The sequence below is a fragment of the Tamandua tetradactyla genome, chromosome 12 (assembly GCF_023851605.1).
Source record: "Tamandua tetradactyla isolate mTamTet1 chromosome 12, mTamTet1.pri, whole genome shotgun sequence".
Classification (NCBI taxonomy): Eukaryota; Metazoa; Chordata; class Mammalia; order Pilosa; family Myrmecophagidae; genus Tamandua; species Tamandua tetradactyla.
Window position 1 is genome coordinate 61,336,002 of NC_135338.1, and position 14,894 is coordinate 61,350,895.

General features: G+C 42.6%; 1 protein-coding gene across 3 annotated transcripts in view; it reads left to right on the plus strand.

The window, feature by feature from the left end:
* Positions 1 to 14,894, plus strand: part of EVL (Enah/Vasp-like) — a 181,902-nt gene that overhangs the window by 93,955 nt on the left and 73,053 nt on the right. The window contains exon 1 of one of the 3 annotated variants that reach the window (XM_077123516.1): positions 3,627 to 3,807. The exons of the other annotated variants lie outside the window; for them this stretch is intronic. Within the exon in view, the coding sequence (XP_076979631.1) occupies positions 3,797 to 3,807 (11 nt within the window). The 5' untranslated portion in view covers positions 3,627 to 3,796. Of the gene's footprint in view, positions 1 to 3,626; positions 3,808 to 14,894 lie in introns of those variants that run through there. 3 annotated transcript variants of the gene reach the window in all.

Here is a 14,894-nt window from a genome sequence, read left to right on the forward strand (position 1 = left end):
CAGGTACATACGTGAAAGAACTGAAATCACGGACATGAAAAGACATTTGCACACCAGTGTTAATGGTGGCATTATTCACAATTGTCAATGGAAGTAGGTGGCCCTAGGGTCCATCAGGTGATGAGCTGAAATGTGAACTGTGGTGCATACATATGATGGAATGTTGTGCAGTTGCAGAAAGAAATGAAGTCATGAGGCACCCAACAAGGTGAATGAACCTTGAGGACATTATATTGAATGAAATAATCCAGAAACCAAAGGATAAATTATTGTATGGTCCCACTATTGTGAATTAACTATAATGAGCAAGCTCTGAGAATTAAATTCAAGAGCACAGGTTATCGGGAGGTCGAAAGTGGGTAGAGATTGAGCAATTTATGATTAAGGAGGACACAATGTTCAATAAGGTATATTGTAAAGATTCAGAAATGGATAGCACAGTACTGTGTGATGGTAGCACAAAGAGTGTGAGTATAGTTGAAAGAAGAAGGCTAGAGTCGAGTATGTCACCAGAAGGAAAGCTACAGGATAAATACACTGAAACTTAACGAAACCCAGAATGAACATTGATGGTGGTTAGTTGTATAAATATAAGACAGTTCTTACCTGAACTAAAACAAACATTTATCACTGTTACAAAGAATTAATAATAGGGTATTATAGAGGGAAGATTACCATTATTGTAAACTAAGGTCTGTACTAAACAGCAACATTGTAATCTTTCATTAATTATGACAAAGGCACTATACCAAAGTTTAATCTCAAAAATAGGTGGATCTAAGGGGAGTGGGATACTTTTCCTTCAGAAGAAATGAGAATGTTCTCATATTGACTGTAGTGGTGAATCCATAACTGTGTTATTATAACAACCAGCCATTGATTGTACACTTAGGATGGATTGTATGTGAATAAACTGTTTTTTTAAAAAAGCTACAAGAAATAATCAGTGAAAATCAGCAAAGTGACAGGGTACCAAATCAATATATATAAATCAGGGTGTTTAGGTTTTCCATCAGTGAGCGATACAAAAAGGAAATGAAAAAAAAAACAAGTCCATTTACCACAGCAACTAAAAGAATAAAATATTGAGGAATAAATTTAGACAAGGATGTAAAGGACTTGTACATGAAAACTATGAAACATTGCTGAAAGAATTGAAATAGAACTAACTGGAAAGATAAACCATTGTCAGGGTTTGAAAGAACTAATATTTTTAAGAAACCAATAATACCCCAAAGCAATTTACAGATTTACAGCATTCCTCATAAAAATCCCGATACCTTCTTTGCAGAAATGAAAAAGCCAATCATCAACTTCATATGAAAGTGCAAGTGGCCTCAAATAGACAAAACCATATTGTAAAAGAACAATGCAGGACTCACAATTCCTGAATTCAAAACTGATTACAAAGCTACAACAACAGAAATATAGACCAATGGAATACAATTGAGATTTCAGAAATAAGCCCTCACATCTTTGGACTAGTTATTTTTTCAGACCTTTTTATTTTGAAATACTCAACCTTACAGGACTCTTGCAAAATAATGCAAGCCTGTAAAGAAAACTCCAATAAACTGCTTTCCCCCTCAGATCCCTTGATCTGCCAATTATAAGTGTTCCACCTTTCCTATCTCATTCTGTATCCATCTATCTGTATCAGTGCATCCATCTCTATGTATATTTGTCTGAATTTCTGTTAGTCAATACATTTTCTATACAATTGAGAATAGGTTGTATATATCATGAGCCTAGAAGACATAATACTGCCATATACGTTTCCCCCAAAATAGGATATTCACTTATGTCACCATCTTAAGTGCAGTTATCATATTCAAGAAATTTAATATTGATAATAAAGCTTACAGTCTATATTTTTTTTTTTAAAAAAAAAGCAGTGGACCTGTCCCAGCTGTGGTCAGAAAGAGTGTGACAGTTTAAGAAGGGACAGAGAGATGCTACATTGTTGACTTGGAAGATGGAGGAAGGGTTGATGAGCCAATTAATGTGGGTACCCACATTAGAGAAATAGAAAAATCCAGTCGTGGTTGGAGATTTTAACACCTGTCTCTCAGCAGTTGATAAAACAATTAGACAAAAACAAACAACAGCAACAAGTAAGACATAGAAGACGTGAACACCATGATCAACCACCCTGACCTAGTTATCATTTTTAGACCACCTCACTGATCACAGAATATACATTCTTTTCTTGTGTGCATGGTACATTCATCAAGGTAAGCCACATGTTGTACCATAGACCAAGTGTCAATAAATTTTAAAGGATTGCAATCATACGAGGAAAAACAAAAAGAATGTTCTCTGACTGCAGTGGAGTTCAATTACAAATCAATATTAGCAAGAGATGTAGGAGAACACCATATATTTTTATAATTAAACAAAAATAATTCTAAATAATCCATGGGTAAAACAGGAAATCACAAGAGAAAATAGAAAATATGTTCAATAAAAGAAAATGAAACCACAATATGTCAAAATGTGTGGTGCACAGCTAAAGCAGTACTTAAAGGAAAGGGCACATCTTTTAAAAAGCCTTTAAAACATACTTTCAACAGAGTGCTTTCAGCTCTTCTGTTACACCTGATCTTCTTTTGTGGTATAGTCTCCACAGCTATTTTTCATTATATTGATAATATTTTTTTGGGTATGGGCAGGCACCGGCAAACGAACCCAGGTCTCCAGTGTGGCAGGCAAGAACTCTGCCTGCGGAGCCACCGTGGTTCGCCCTTTATAATAACATTTTAATGCATATATTTGCTCACAAATCAGTCTCTTCCTTTCTAAACTGTAGCAGCCCTTTAAGGAACAGCACTGCCATTCTTTTCAGTGTTTTGTCTCTGATTTCTAGAGTTATGTATGACTGTTAGTGGGCTCTCAATGCATTTTGAATGAAATATTGGGGCTGGATCTTCTCTTCATGAGAACTTTCTTAAATAGTCAAAATAGGAATTATTATCCCCATTTTACAGGTGAGGAAACTGAAGCCCCAACCTCTGTTATGAAAAAGTGACAAAGCCAGGTTTCCAGTATTCTCCAACATTTTCTTTTCAGACCCTAAATTACTGACCAAAATGTCACCATTAAAGAGAAGTGTCTTGGGCGGTGCAACAGTGGCTCAGTGGCAGAAGTCTCGCCTACCTTGCCAGAGACCCAGGTTCAATTCCCAGGGCCTGCCCCTGCCAGGAAAAAAAAGTGTCCCCCCCAATGAAAATACAAAATTTATATCAGTAAAATATTAAGCATTTATTAGCATCATCATACAGTTTTTATTCTCTGGAAGTTTAGCAAGGACTCCATAAAGGCCTTTAGGAAATCATCTGTGCCATACTTTACTTAGCAGCTGGAAAAACCTGGGCCAAGACCATTTAAATGACCTTAACTGAGACAAGACAAGTAAGTTAGAGGTGGAGCCAGGGCCACAGCTTGGTCCCCCACCCTTGGCTGGGCTTCCTGCCTCCCTGGCGAGGAAGCTGCCTGGAGGCTTGAGGTTTTTACGCCTGGGGGCTCAGGCCTGTGCAGTGGCTCTTAAGCCACCCACGCTGCCTGGAGCGCTGCAGTGTTGTTTCTTGTTTCTCTATTTTCTACCTAGGTTTCAGTTTTTAACTTGGGTTTGTTTCCCCTTTGTCTCTGGTTCAGTTTCCTTTTCCTGTTTGGTTTTAAGTAGAGTCTGAAAATCGAGTTGCTGACTTCAGAGGGTCTGTGGTCCTCTGACCAGCCCAGCCTGGTGGGAGTAAAGGGCTCACCTCCTCAAGGTTCCTTGTCCTAAAATCTTTCAGCCATGGCCACAGGGTGAGTACTGGAGTCAATAAAAGGGACTGCGGGATGTCCGGAGGAGTCTTAGACTCCTAATGGTTAAGAGCTAAAGGGAGCCTAGAAATCATCCCAAGAAGTCCCCTTGACCTAGCAAGGAAGTCGAGGGCCAGTCAGTGAGGCTAACAAGGGCAAGGACTTATCCAGGATCACCCAGGAAATTAATGAGCTAGTCCACTCACGCTCCATTCACTCATCTTTCCATTACGCAGGACTGTGTGTCTTGATGCCTGCTGTCTGTATTGGCTTCTGTATGAGAACAGCTTACTTAGTAGTTAAAAATCCAAAATTGTGGGGAGGTAAGTCAGAGCCCTTAAAGGGGAGCTTTTATTTTTTTTGCTCAGAGTGCAGTTATTGGGTCCTGGATCTTTTCTCCAGAATGGCCTGAGGTAGATTGTTTTCTCAGAATGCTAGGTAAAGAGAGAAGAAAAAGGCTTTCTTTATAATAGAAACTTCATGGACTATAATAGCAAGAACTCTGACCACCTTCTTCAAGGCACATGACCTTAGGTTCTTGGTCACTTAGACTCTTCCTGTTTAGCAGGCTTAAGTAAGCACCAGCTGAGCTAGAATCTACACTTCCAATTTTGAGTGCTGTTTCTAAAAGTGAGATTACTTTAGGGACGTGTGACCCCATGAAATGTTTGTCCTATGACCCTATGAAAGATTTAAGGTGATAGAATAGGGTTTTGTCATCTGGGATTTTTGGCATTTGTTTGATTAACTCATTACGGTTTTATAAAAGAATAATCCCTCACCTTAAAAATTACTTACAATTTCCAAAGTATTGTTTTACTCATTTTCTTCTTGTATTCTTTTATAACCCTGTGGGTACTTAAGGAGGGTATTATCACTACTGCTTTGTGGATGAGGCAGCCTGGCCTCTGAAAGGCGGTGGGACTCTCTCAGGGTTAACTAGCTGACTGAAGCTGGAACTAGAACCCAGCCAGAATGGCCCCATCCAGGTTTTATCCAGGATATTACACAGGCTCTTTAGAAGTATTTTTGGTGAGTTATTAAAAGTGACATTAGAGTAAGTAGAGTGAGTGAGTCCAGTGTTCCCTCTGTTCAGCAGAATGGGATTTTGATGAGGGACCATGTCAGCAGAAGGGACTTTGACAGGGGGTCCATGCTTCAGCAGAAGGCGATTTTGTCAAAGGGGCCATACTTGGCAGTTGGGGACTCTGAAGTGGGGCCATGCTCACCTTGTAGTGTAGTTTCTGCCAAGCTGATGGAATCATTCCTGCATGTTCCAGAGTCTTAGAGGGCCGGGAAAACATGCTGCTTTGTTGTTGTTGTTGTTGGTTTTATTTTAGCTCCTGAAGCCAGTTTATTATCATTTTAGTAATTTTCCTTTAGCTTTAAGGAATTTGTGGGTATTGCTATGGTAAACAAAATACTTTCCATTTCAAAAGCATGTTAACTTCCTACAAGGTTGGGACACAAAGTCAAACACTTGTAAATTACATTGTGAAAAGTTTTAGCAGCTTACTCCTTCCAGTCAGTTACCGGTTGCAAAAAAATATCTGAAGTAAATGAAGAGGAAGCAAAGCAACTTTTTTAAAAGGTCTTTAAAAATTGTAGAAATCTTAGAAATTTCTCCATCTTGACCAGACATTAGAGACAGCCTCAGCAGGTCGTCAAGATTAATGACGCCTCGGGCATCCTGCCCTCCACTTCTACCAAAATAATTGCTTGTAACTCTTCTAGGCATTTCTTGATATTTCATAAAGGAAAATTAAAAGTTGTATTGTTGTTGATGATGATGGTTTTTAAGTCTGAAAACTCCTTCTCTAGTCCAACTCTGAAGCGCGCAAGACCAGGAAACTGAGGCCCAGAGCAGGGACAGGCGGGACTTGTCTGTGACAGGTGAATTATTAGCTGAGCCAAAACAAAAGCTCCAATTTGCTACTCTCTCCTCTTGCTCCTGCCAGTGCTGGGTACACTCAACCACAGGCCCATAATCATGACGTTACCGTGAAAGTGCTGGTCGAGCAGCATGAGTATAGCAAAAGAGCACCTATGAACATTAAACTTTTGTTTTGCCTCATACTGCCATAATGGGGACAAGTTACTGTGGGGTCTTTATATTCGGGACACAAAAGACCTTCATGTCATGAAAACATAGCTCACCAGGCCTGGCTGTGTCATCTGACAGTCAAGATACATGTTCTGAGAACTTACTGTGGGCTAGAAATTGGAATTTCACTTAAGCAAGTAGCTGTATAGAATGTGTTCAGTGGCATAATTTCATTTAATCCTCACATCAGCCGTGAAGATAGCAAGTATCATTTTTAATGTTTCCAATTCATAGGGAAAGAAATGGAAGCAAAAATTAGGAGTGAACAACTTGATAAGAACCATGGCCAGTAAGTGATAGACCCAGGAGTGTTGAACTCAGGTCTTAACACTGAACAGCTCTCAAGGCTCAGGTAACCCAGCAGTATGTTTTCTGCTGAAACATACACTTTCATAGCTAATCACTTGCAGAGTGCCTTGAAATTTCTCTCCCTCCCCTAGTCCAAATAATCCAGTGTGCTTTCAGTTGAGCAACATCACTTTAGTGGTTCTAGGCTGTTTTCACGAGAATGTGTTATGTTCCTTGAGTGTTCTGGGGCAGAAAATGGTGGAGAACTGGTTGAGTCCAAATGCTTTACTTTAATAACTGAACCCATTGAGGAGAAAAATAACAGCAGCTACCCTTTTTTGAGTGCTCGGTGTCAGGCTCTTGTGGTAAGTACACTATGTGCTTTGCATTTAGTCCTCATCCTTGCAGCAGCTGTTGTTGCTCCCATATTACAGATGAGAAAACAAGGATCAGCAAAGTTAAGTTGTTTGTTCCAAGTCACATCAGAATCACTTGGCATAGTTGGGATTTGAAGGCAGGTTTCTTGAGCCTTCAAAAGCTGTGCTCTTAGTTGTAGCCTCTTGAAGAAGTTGCCCAAAGTTGGAATTGACTAGAAGTGAGGCCTCCTTCCTTCTTGCTGTCTCTGCTATTTCACTCTGGTGGTCTATGGGTGACACAGGAGGCTCTTCTGTCTCTTGCAGTCCCCATTACTGTCTCTATCAAGGGCCCGTTGATGTACGATCTCCCCCACCAGCTTGTCAAGAGAAGGTTGCTTGTTTTATTCATTTCTGTCTGTCCCCGTACCTGGTAAATATATGCACTTACTCTGTGTTTATTGAACTGAGCCGAATTGTTGTGCTGAAAATCAGGGATGTTGGCCAACCTGAGCCAGGCTCCCTTCCCCAGGCTATCAGTTTACCCTTGGAGACAACCTATGGCCCCATCCTTGCCCAACCCAGACCTCCACACCTGTCTTAAGGCTGTTCCACCTGTTCCACTTCCACAAGTGATCAAAATCAGATTCTGAGCCCATAGGGTTTGGCACCCAGGAATTTATGGAGGTTTTTGAGGCCTGGGCAGCTTAATATCCACAGGGGATATCTGATGGCTTCCCCAGGGGATGGCTCTGGCCATGGCATTGAGAGAACATGGGACGTGAGTGTGAGGCAGGTTCGGTCTACTAATGTCAGGTTCTTTCAGCACTTCGTTGTAGCGTTTTTTCCAGATTCCACTAGACTCCACAGTAGAGGCCAGCTGTACAGCTTCTGAGATGGTAGCAATAGAGTGGAGGAAGGACTAACATCCTGCTTGCATGTGACATGGCTTTCTGTCCCTTCAGCCAGTTTAGATGGAAGAAGAGATGGCTGGGTTGATTTTAATATTGAATTTAAGCTTCATATAACCCAAACCTTTCTTTAACTCTAACATTCACAGAAGCAGAGCTTAAAACTGTCAACATTTCAGCTTTGGCAAGTTAAAACAGGCAGATCCAAGTCATTTTCCTTGCTGTAAAGCAGCAGTTCTAAAAATTTGATCAGGAAACCAAATCTTTTAGGGCTCTGTGAGTCAAAACTCTTTTCATGATAATACGAAGACATTATTTGCCTTTTCACTCTTGTTTCACAAGTGCACAGAGGAATTTTCCAGAAACGTCATAACATGGGTTGACATCACTGTGATAACTAATGATATGTGTACTTGTGTATTCTTGTGTTTTAGAAAAGACTCAGTTTTTATTTCAAATATGATAAGTATGGATATACATACCCTACATAAGCAATAGGCTTGGGGGCGCCTCAGTGATCTTTATGAGTGTAAAGGGTTCCTGAGACCCAAGAGTTTGAGAAACATTCCTGTAAAATATCAATTATATGAATATACTCCAGAGTGTAAGCATTGAAATGGTTAGCACAGAATTGAAAGTGTCATTCCCCCTGGTAGAGAGGAGTGGGTCTAGGGTCTGGGAAGAGGATGCAGAGGTTCACTGGGACCACACGGCAGTACGACAGGGCGCTATGTCTCCTCAGCTGAATGGCGGAGTCGAGGGAACCCACTTCTCACAGACATAAAATGTTTTAAGTGTAATACATAACATTAAATCAAAAGTCTCTCTATAGATTATTTATTAATTATCAAGGGTAAAATGTGCCTTTACATTGGAGAGATTTGCAGTCACCGCCTGAACCATCTTTGCCTCTCAAGTAGAAAGCCACCTAACATTAGGGGCCATGAATTCCCAATGTCGTTTCTATGGTGTTCTTGCTGTTCAACCTGAATTTAATCACAAGGAAACAATTCAGAATGGAAAAAGACTAAGAGACAATTGGCCAAAATGTTTCACAAAAGTCAGCATCAAAGAACAGTTTAAAAAGAAAATCATGTTATTGTCTAGCTTAAAAGAGGCTGTTCATGTTCAGCACAGCCAAGCATAATGTGTGAATGACTGCTGGATCCAAAAAAATCAAAACATTCCTGGGAAAATTGGGTGACTTTTAATAAGGACTCATATTAAATTATATTTCTAGATTATCTTAAGTGCAATATTATTAACATTATATATTAGAATGTCTTCATTTTTAATGAAATATCATATCTGCAACTTAATTTCAAATGGTTCAGAAAAAATACATAAAAATAGATAACTCACATAAGGGACTCATTGTACAATTCTGTAGGTTTGAAAGTTTTTAAAAATAAACAGTTGAAGGGAAAACAGCATCAAAACAGTAAGAAATACTGGCATTGGTGGTTATCTGCTGTCCTATTCCTTTTGTACAACAGAGCCTAAGACCTGTGTCCAGCCCAGGCCTACCCCTGTTAGCCCTCTTCAGCTGTTTCCCCATGGAAAAAATTACCTCAATGCTTTCAGCTCTGACAAAGCTGAGATTCCAAGCTTCTGTTTCTGGATCACAGAAGCAACAAGACAGGACCAAGTTTCTTAATGTGAGTTTCCCCATCCCCTTTTATAAGTGGTGGGAGGCCTGTGACCAGGAGTAGGGAGCAGAACTCACCCCCTCCCTGCCTTTGCCAAGTTCTTCTCTCTGCCTGAAATGGCCCACTCCCCCTCTTGAAAAGTCATGCTTCTCCTTCCTGGGGACCACCCCCTGTCCCTGTGGCAGAGTTATCTGCCCAGCTCTTCCACTGATGACACTTTGCACACACCTCAGATGCAGCTCTGTGGAGACTATGTGCTGCAGTGTGCCCTCCACGTGAGGACAGGGACTTCATCTTTTATTCAAGAGATGGTTGCATTTCTTTAAATGCTAGGCAGGAGAATATATTTGGTACACAGTGGATATTCAGTAAATGGGGAGTTTCTTAGTTTACGCCTTAAATAAGTGCAGGAGGAAAGAAAGAAAAAGCCAGAGTGACCAAATCTCAGCTGAGTCACAGGCTTCTCCCCCAACCCCACCCCCAAAATCCTTGATGGCTAAAAAATATGATGCCCAGCAATACTCTGCAAACTCAAAAGCAAGCCTTCGTTCAGAGAGATTGATGAGGCATTCCTTGAGCCTCAGATACAGGTGCTACAGAAATGAGTAGTGTTTAACAAACAGAAGCTTACCCCAGAGATCTTAGGTTCTCCTTGGAGAGAGGGAACATAAACAGGCCCCAGCCTGTGATTGTTACAGAGAGAAGGAAAGGAGCCTGTATGGGCTGAGGCAGGGCAGGAAATCACTTCCAGGAGGTGGTAGATACACAGAAGGGCTCCAGACACCTGACGAGGGATATTACACAATGAGGGTGGGGGGCTTGGCCAGGCAGCAGCCCCCACAACAGGTGAACAGGTTGTACAAGCTTCAGCCCTATAGGCCTTCCACAAAGGCCAGACTCTACCTCCAGTTTCGTACTCTGGAAGGCACTTGGCTATTCTCCAGGCTATGTTTAAGGACTGGGACCCTGTTGGTTTGCTCCTTAGAAGTTAAAAGAATCAGAAATTATGGCAGTTTTGTGTGTGGAAACAGAAGGCACACGGACTCCAACTTCAGTCTCACCTCTTGCACATTCGCTATTTATTTGAGTTAACGTTTCCCTTTGTTCAATATGCTATCTCCCAGGTGCTAATTCTGTTTAGCAAAATACTGTTTATTTCTTTAATCTTATTTGATCTATAAAAAATGTAGGGTAGTCCAGAAAGATCATTACCCTCATTTTACAGAGACACAAACTTACTTCCCTAAAGGCCTGTGGTTAGCGGACAACAGAGCCAGGACTGGTGCCGGCTGGGCCTCTCTTCACTTCATCAGCTATCCCTGGAAGTGATGACATTAGTTAGATGTCCCTGCCTTGATTTCTGGTGTACCTCTTGTCCCTGCGTTTCTTTCTCTCTCTTACACATTCGACGTTGGGAAAGAACGTGGTCAGAAAAAGGGCAGTCGTGAGGAGAACTGAGCTAGTGTTATATCCCAGGGGCCAGTGGCAAAGTTTCAGAAAAGTAGGCAGGAGGATAAGAACAAGGCAAGCCCACTGGATTTGGTGATGAGAGGGCCTTTGGCCACCTTTAAGAGAGCAGCTTGAGCAGAACAGTGAGAATAGAGGTGGTAAAGGGGTGCAAGGCTGCAGAGTGGTCACCAGCCCCTCTATTTGCCTGAGATGGGGAGTCGGGGTGGTGGTACGTGCTTGTGGGTGGAGGGGGAAATTCTGAAATGTGAGAACAGGAATTAATGAGGGAGTAGGCCTCCAGGTGGCAGGGGGAAGAGGGAGTCGTCCCAGCCTGCATGTCATTCACCCCAGCCTGCATGTCATTCACCCCTGGGCAACTCTCTGTGAGGCATATAATGGAAAGGCGAGTACGTATGAAACTTTCTTTGAGGATCGCATGAAAAATCATACCTGGGAAGTGCCATAAACACAGACACTCGACAATTGTTAGGTCCTTTCCTCCTTTCTCCAATGAAGGAGCACAGATGATACTTGGTAATTCATAATTGGCTGGTTTTTAGAACCAATTGGAAGTGGTATTCTTTCCTCACTTCCCTTTCCCTCTTCTGGTTCCTTTTCTCTTTGCTGTCCTCCCTCTCTGCAGAGTCCATTCATTCTTGGGCATCTGCTTGGACTTGGGCATCTGCTTGTGTGAGAGGTAAACAGCAACACATTAGCATGACAGAGCCAGCTTCTAGCTCTCTTTACTTGTGAACCTTTCTGACAGTGCCAGTATTTCCTGATAGGATAATTTAATATTCTTCAGACTTTTTCTCTGAGGAGAGTTTGAGAGCAAGATTTAAAGCAGCCTACAACAACCTCAAATTTTATTTTATATACTTTATCTTAAATAATGCCTACCAGGCTTTGCATTTTACTCTATAATATAGCTCTGTGTTTTTTTTGTGTGTGTGTGTGTGTTTTCATTTAACAATTAAGTTTAACATTAATGTATTAACTCGGTCAGCAAGAAAAATGAATATGCTAGAAGAGGGATCACATGTAACCCTGGGGGACCTGGGGTGAGGGGGGTGTAATAGGCTCTAGTTTGAGAAATACTGGCTTTAGAATCGCAGGATCTTAAAATGCTAGAAGATGAAAACCTTTGACTGGTCATGTAGTTCAGTCACCTGTTTTTACAGACCGGCTGGGCCCACAGGCTGCCCAGGACTGTAGTAAGTTCACGACAAAGCTGGGACTTCAAAGGACTCCAAGGCTCAGTCTGGAGTTTCTTATCCTAGTCATTTATACCTCATTGTGAAGAAAGCATCCAGAATCAGGTTTCATTCAGGATTTGGGAAGGTAGGAGAGGATTGGAGCAGAGGGTCCTGACTTAGGGAGGAAGAAATGCAGAAATGGGAGCTGAACGGCACAGGACCACTCCACTTCCCAGGGTGGTAGGTTGCCTCGCAGGGATGTTAGGTGTCTCCAAAGAGAAAAGAAACTTCTCCTCTCCTCCCAACTTCTCCCAGCATTTTAAGTCCCGCAGCCCCTCCTCCCACCCCCTATCCATTCCCTGTCCCTGCCACGAAAAGGAAAAGGAACCATTGCTGAGTCACAGCATGGCCCCTACAAGCCTCCTTCTCTTAGACCTACCCGGAGTCTGCTGAACTGGCAGGTGATGTGCTTCAGAGGGAGAGACTGGAACTTTGCCAAGGAGGACAAGAGTCCTGTTTTATTTCCCCCACTGTTCCTAGTCTGAGGCCTCCGCAGATAAACACGGGGTTCACATTGTACTGAGGAGCACCCAGGCTGCTCTGTATAGGCTACTCTGCCTCCAGCTGAGAGGCTTTCTTACTAATGGTCCCTGATCAGCTTTTCTAATTTGTTTTGTTGTTGTTGTTGTTGTTTGTGTACTGTATAGTGGGGTCACATTTCATTCTTTTTCCATACAAGTATCCCGTTATTGCCACACCATTTGTTGAATTTTTTTATTTGGTTGGTTTTTTGTTTTTTTGTTGGGGGGAAAGTGCATGGGCTGGGAATCAAACCCGGTCTCCCGCATAGCAGGCCAGAATTCTACCACTGAACTACCCTTGCGCGCCCACACGCACGCACACGCACGCACACACACACACACACACACACACACACACACCCCAATTCGGTTTTGTTGCTTCTATGTTGAAAGTAAGCAAGTCAGGACTTAACAAACACTGTTGCAGTCTGGCTCTGTTTTTGCTTGGCTTTGAGAACATTTATTTATAGTCACTTCTCTCTAGCCTCCCACCATTTGACTCATTAATTCATTGGGCAGCTACTGAGCCCATTCCCACCAAGTAGGAGGTACCATGCTCCCGTGGGAAGATCTCAAGGGTATCTAATGACCAGATGTGGGTTTGCCCTCCAGAAACTCACAGTCCAGGAGAAAGATAAGCTCACCAGAGAGCTTTCATGACAGCTTGAGAGCACTAAGAGGAAAAAGAGGCCTCAGAGTGAGGCTGGGGATGTAGAGCTTCTGGAATGCATGGTAGGCACGTTCCAAGGTCCTGTCTCAGTCACCTTGGAAATATACGTAAGTTGTCTTAGCTTTAGTTTATAGACAAGGAGAACTACTCCGATGGAGCCCCATATCCCAGAAAATATTCGTGTACGTTTAAACGTACACTCAGTTTTGCAAATGATTTCAGGGGATTCTTAGACCCTTTAGGCCATTCCATGGACCCTAGTTTAAATACCCCTGACGAAAGGATGAGTAGAAAAGAAACTCATGAAGGAGGCCAAAAAGAAATTGATCAATGGAGACCCAGTAAGTAGAGTGTAAAGTTTTGGAATCAGAAGGATTTTCAGAAACTAGGGTGTTGTCACAGTATTGGCTACAGTAGGAGAAGGTAGGTGATGGGAGAGGTGCAGATTATCCAGTGGAACTGAGAAGTGGCAAGTCAGTGTCCTTATGTGAGTTAAGTATATTAGGAACAAAAGGTGAGTTCCATTGGAGGGTTGAGGAGTGAATGAGTGGTGAGAAAATAGAGAAAGCAGGTAGCACGTAGCTTATGGGAATAAAAGAGAGCCGGGGAATAATAATAGCTGGGAGTAAGGAGTGGGGATCCCGCTCATATCAACTTCTGTCAGCCACCCTCACATCCATTGGTTGCTTATAACGTGCTTTACCCTGAACTGGTTATGAGTTCCCAATGAGAGCTGATCATCAACCCCAGTTTTCCCAGATCCATCCACTTCTAGCACTAGTTGTCCTACATCCCAGGAGACCCTCAATCCTGGGAAAGCCAGATGGTTGATCACTCTGGTTCCCCATCCTCTTAGGGAGACAAAATCAATCCTAAGGATAGAGTAAAATGATCTGTCCTGTCTGAAGGGAGTGACCAAGTCAGGGCTGGGGACTGAGAGGACCTCCGTGCTGGTTCTGGGGGGCGAGAGTGGAGGGCTTTCTTCTCTTCTCTAAGTATGTAGGTCATAGGCCCATTCTCCAGAGTGTCTGAGTGGACAGCCATGCTTTCCTAGGCGCTCAGAAGTGAGCATGTGCCCGGCCTACACGTATTCCCTCTTGCCAACCTGGACCCCAGGTGGAGTGAGAGACACCCTCAGAGGCCTCACCGAGCATCAGCAGTCTCACTGTGCACAGGAGGCCCACCCTCAGGGTGTTGTGGTTTCCTGACTTCAAGCCCAGGCTGTTCTTAGCCTGAGCACACTGGTGGTAATCTATGACAAATGCTTGTATCTGGCAGTTACTCTCTCTGAGAATAAATAAAGTAGGGTTGTGACTAGAATGTGCCATGGGTACTTATTCACAGTCTGAGAGTTATTAATTCAACAAGCAGTTCTTAGCACCTACAGCACACAGGGAAGCACCTTGTCTGCAAAGGGGCAAAAACAGAGTCCATGCCTTCAAGGAGCTCACTGTCCAGTGGGACAGACAGATATGTAGGCAGATGTTAAGAAGTAGAACAAACTGGTAAGTGCTGTGTTAGAGGAAGAATTAAGAACAGTGCTATAGGGGTCATTGTCTTTTCTAGTAGGCCCAACAATCCTGTCTTTTCAGGCTTGACCCTGGACTCAAGTTTTCTAGCAAGCCTTTTGTGATTAGCCCAGTTCCACTCTTGTTTCTTCCTTGTCTTTGTATCCTTTTACCCTTCCTTTACGAATTTGCCTTCAGATTTCTGTTGTGCCTGGAAAAGGCCTGAAAGATATTTATAGGGTGGGAAGGGGTTCCGTGCAGACAGCACAGGAAAGACCATGGCTAGGGGGGAGTGTTTGTGGAATTCAGAGTTGTGTGTAATGCTGGGACAAATCAGAAACTTCATTCTCGCTCATGATGGGAGTTGCAGGACTATATTCC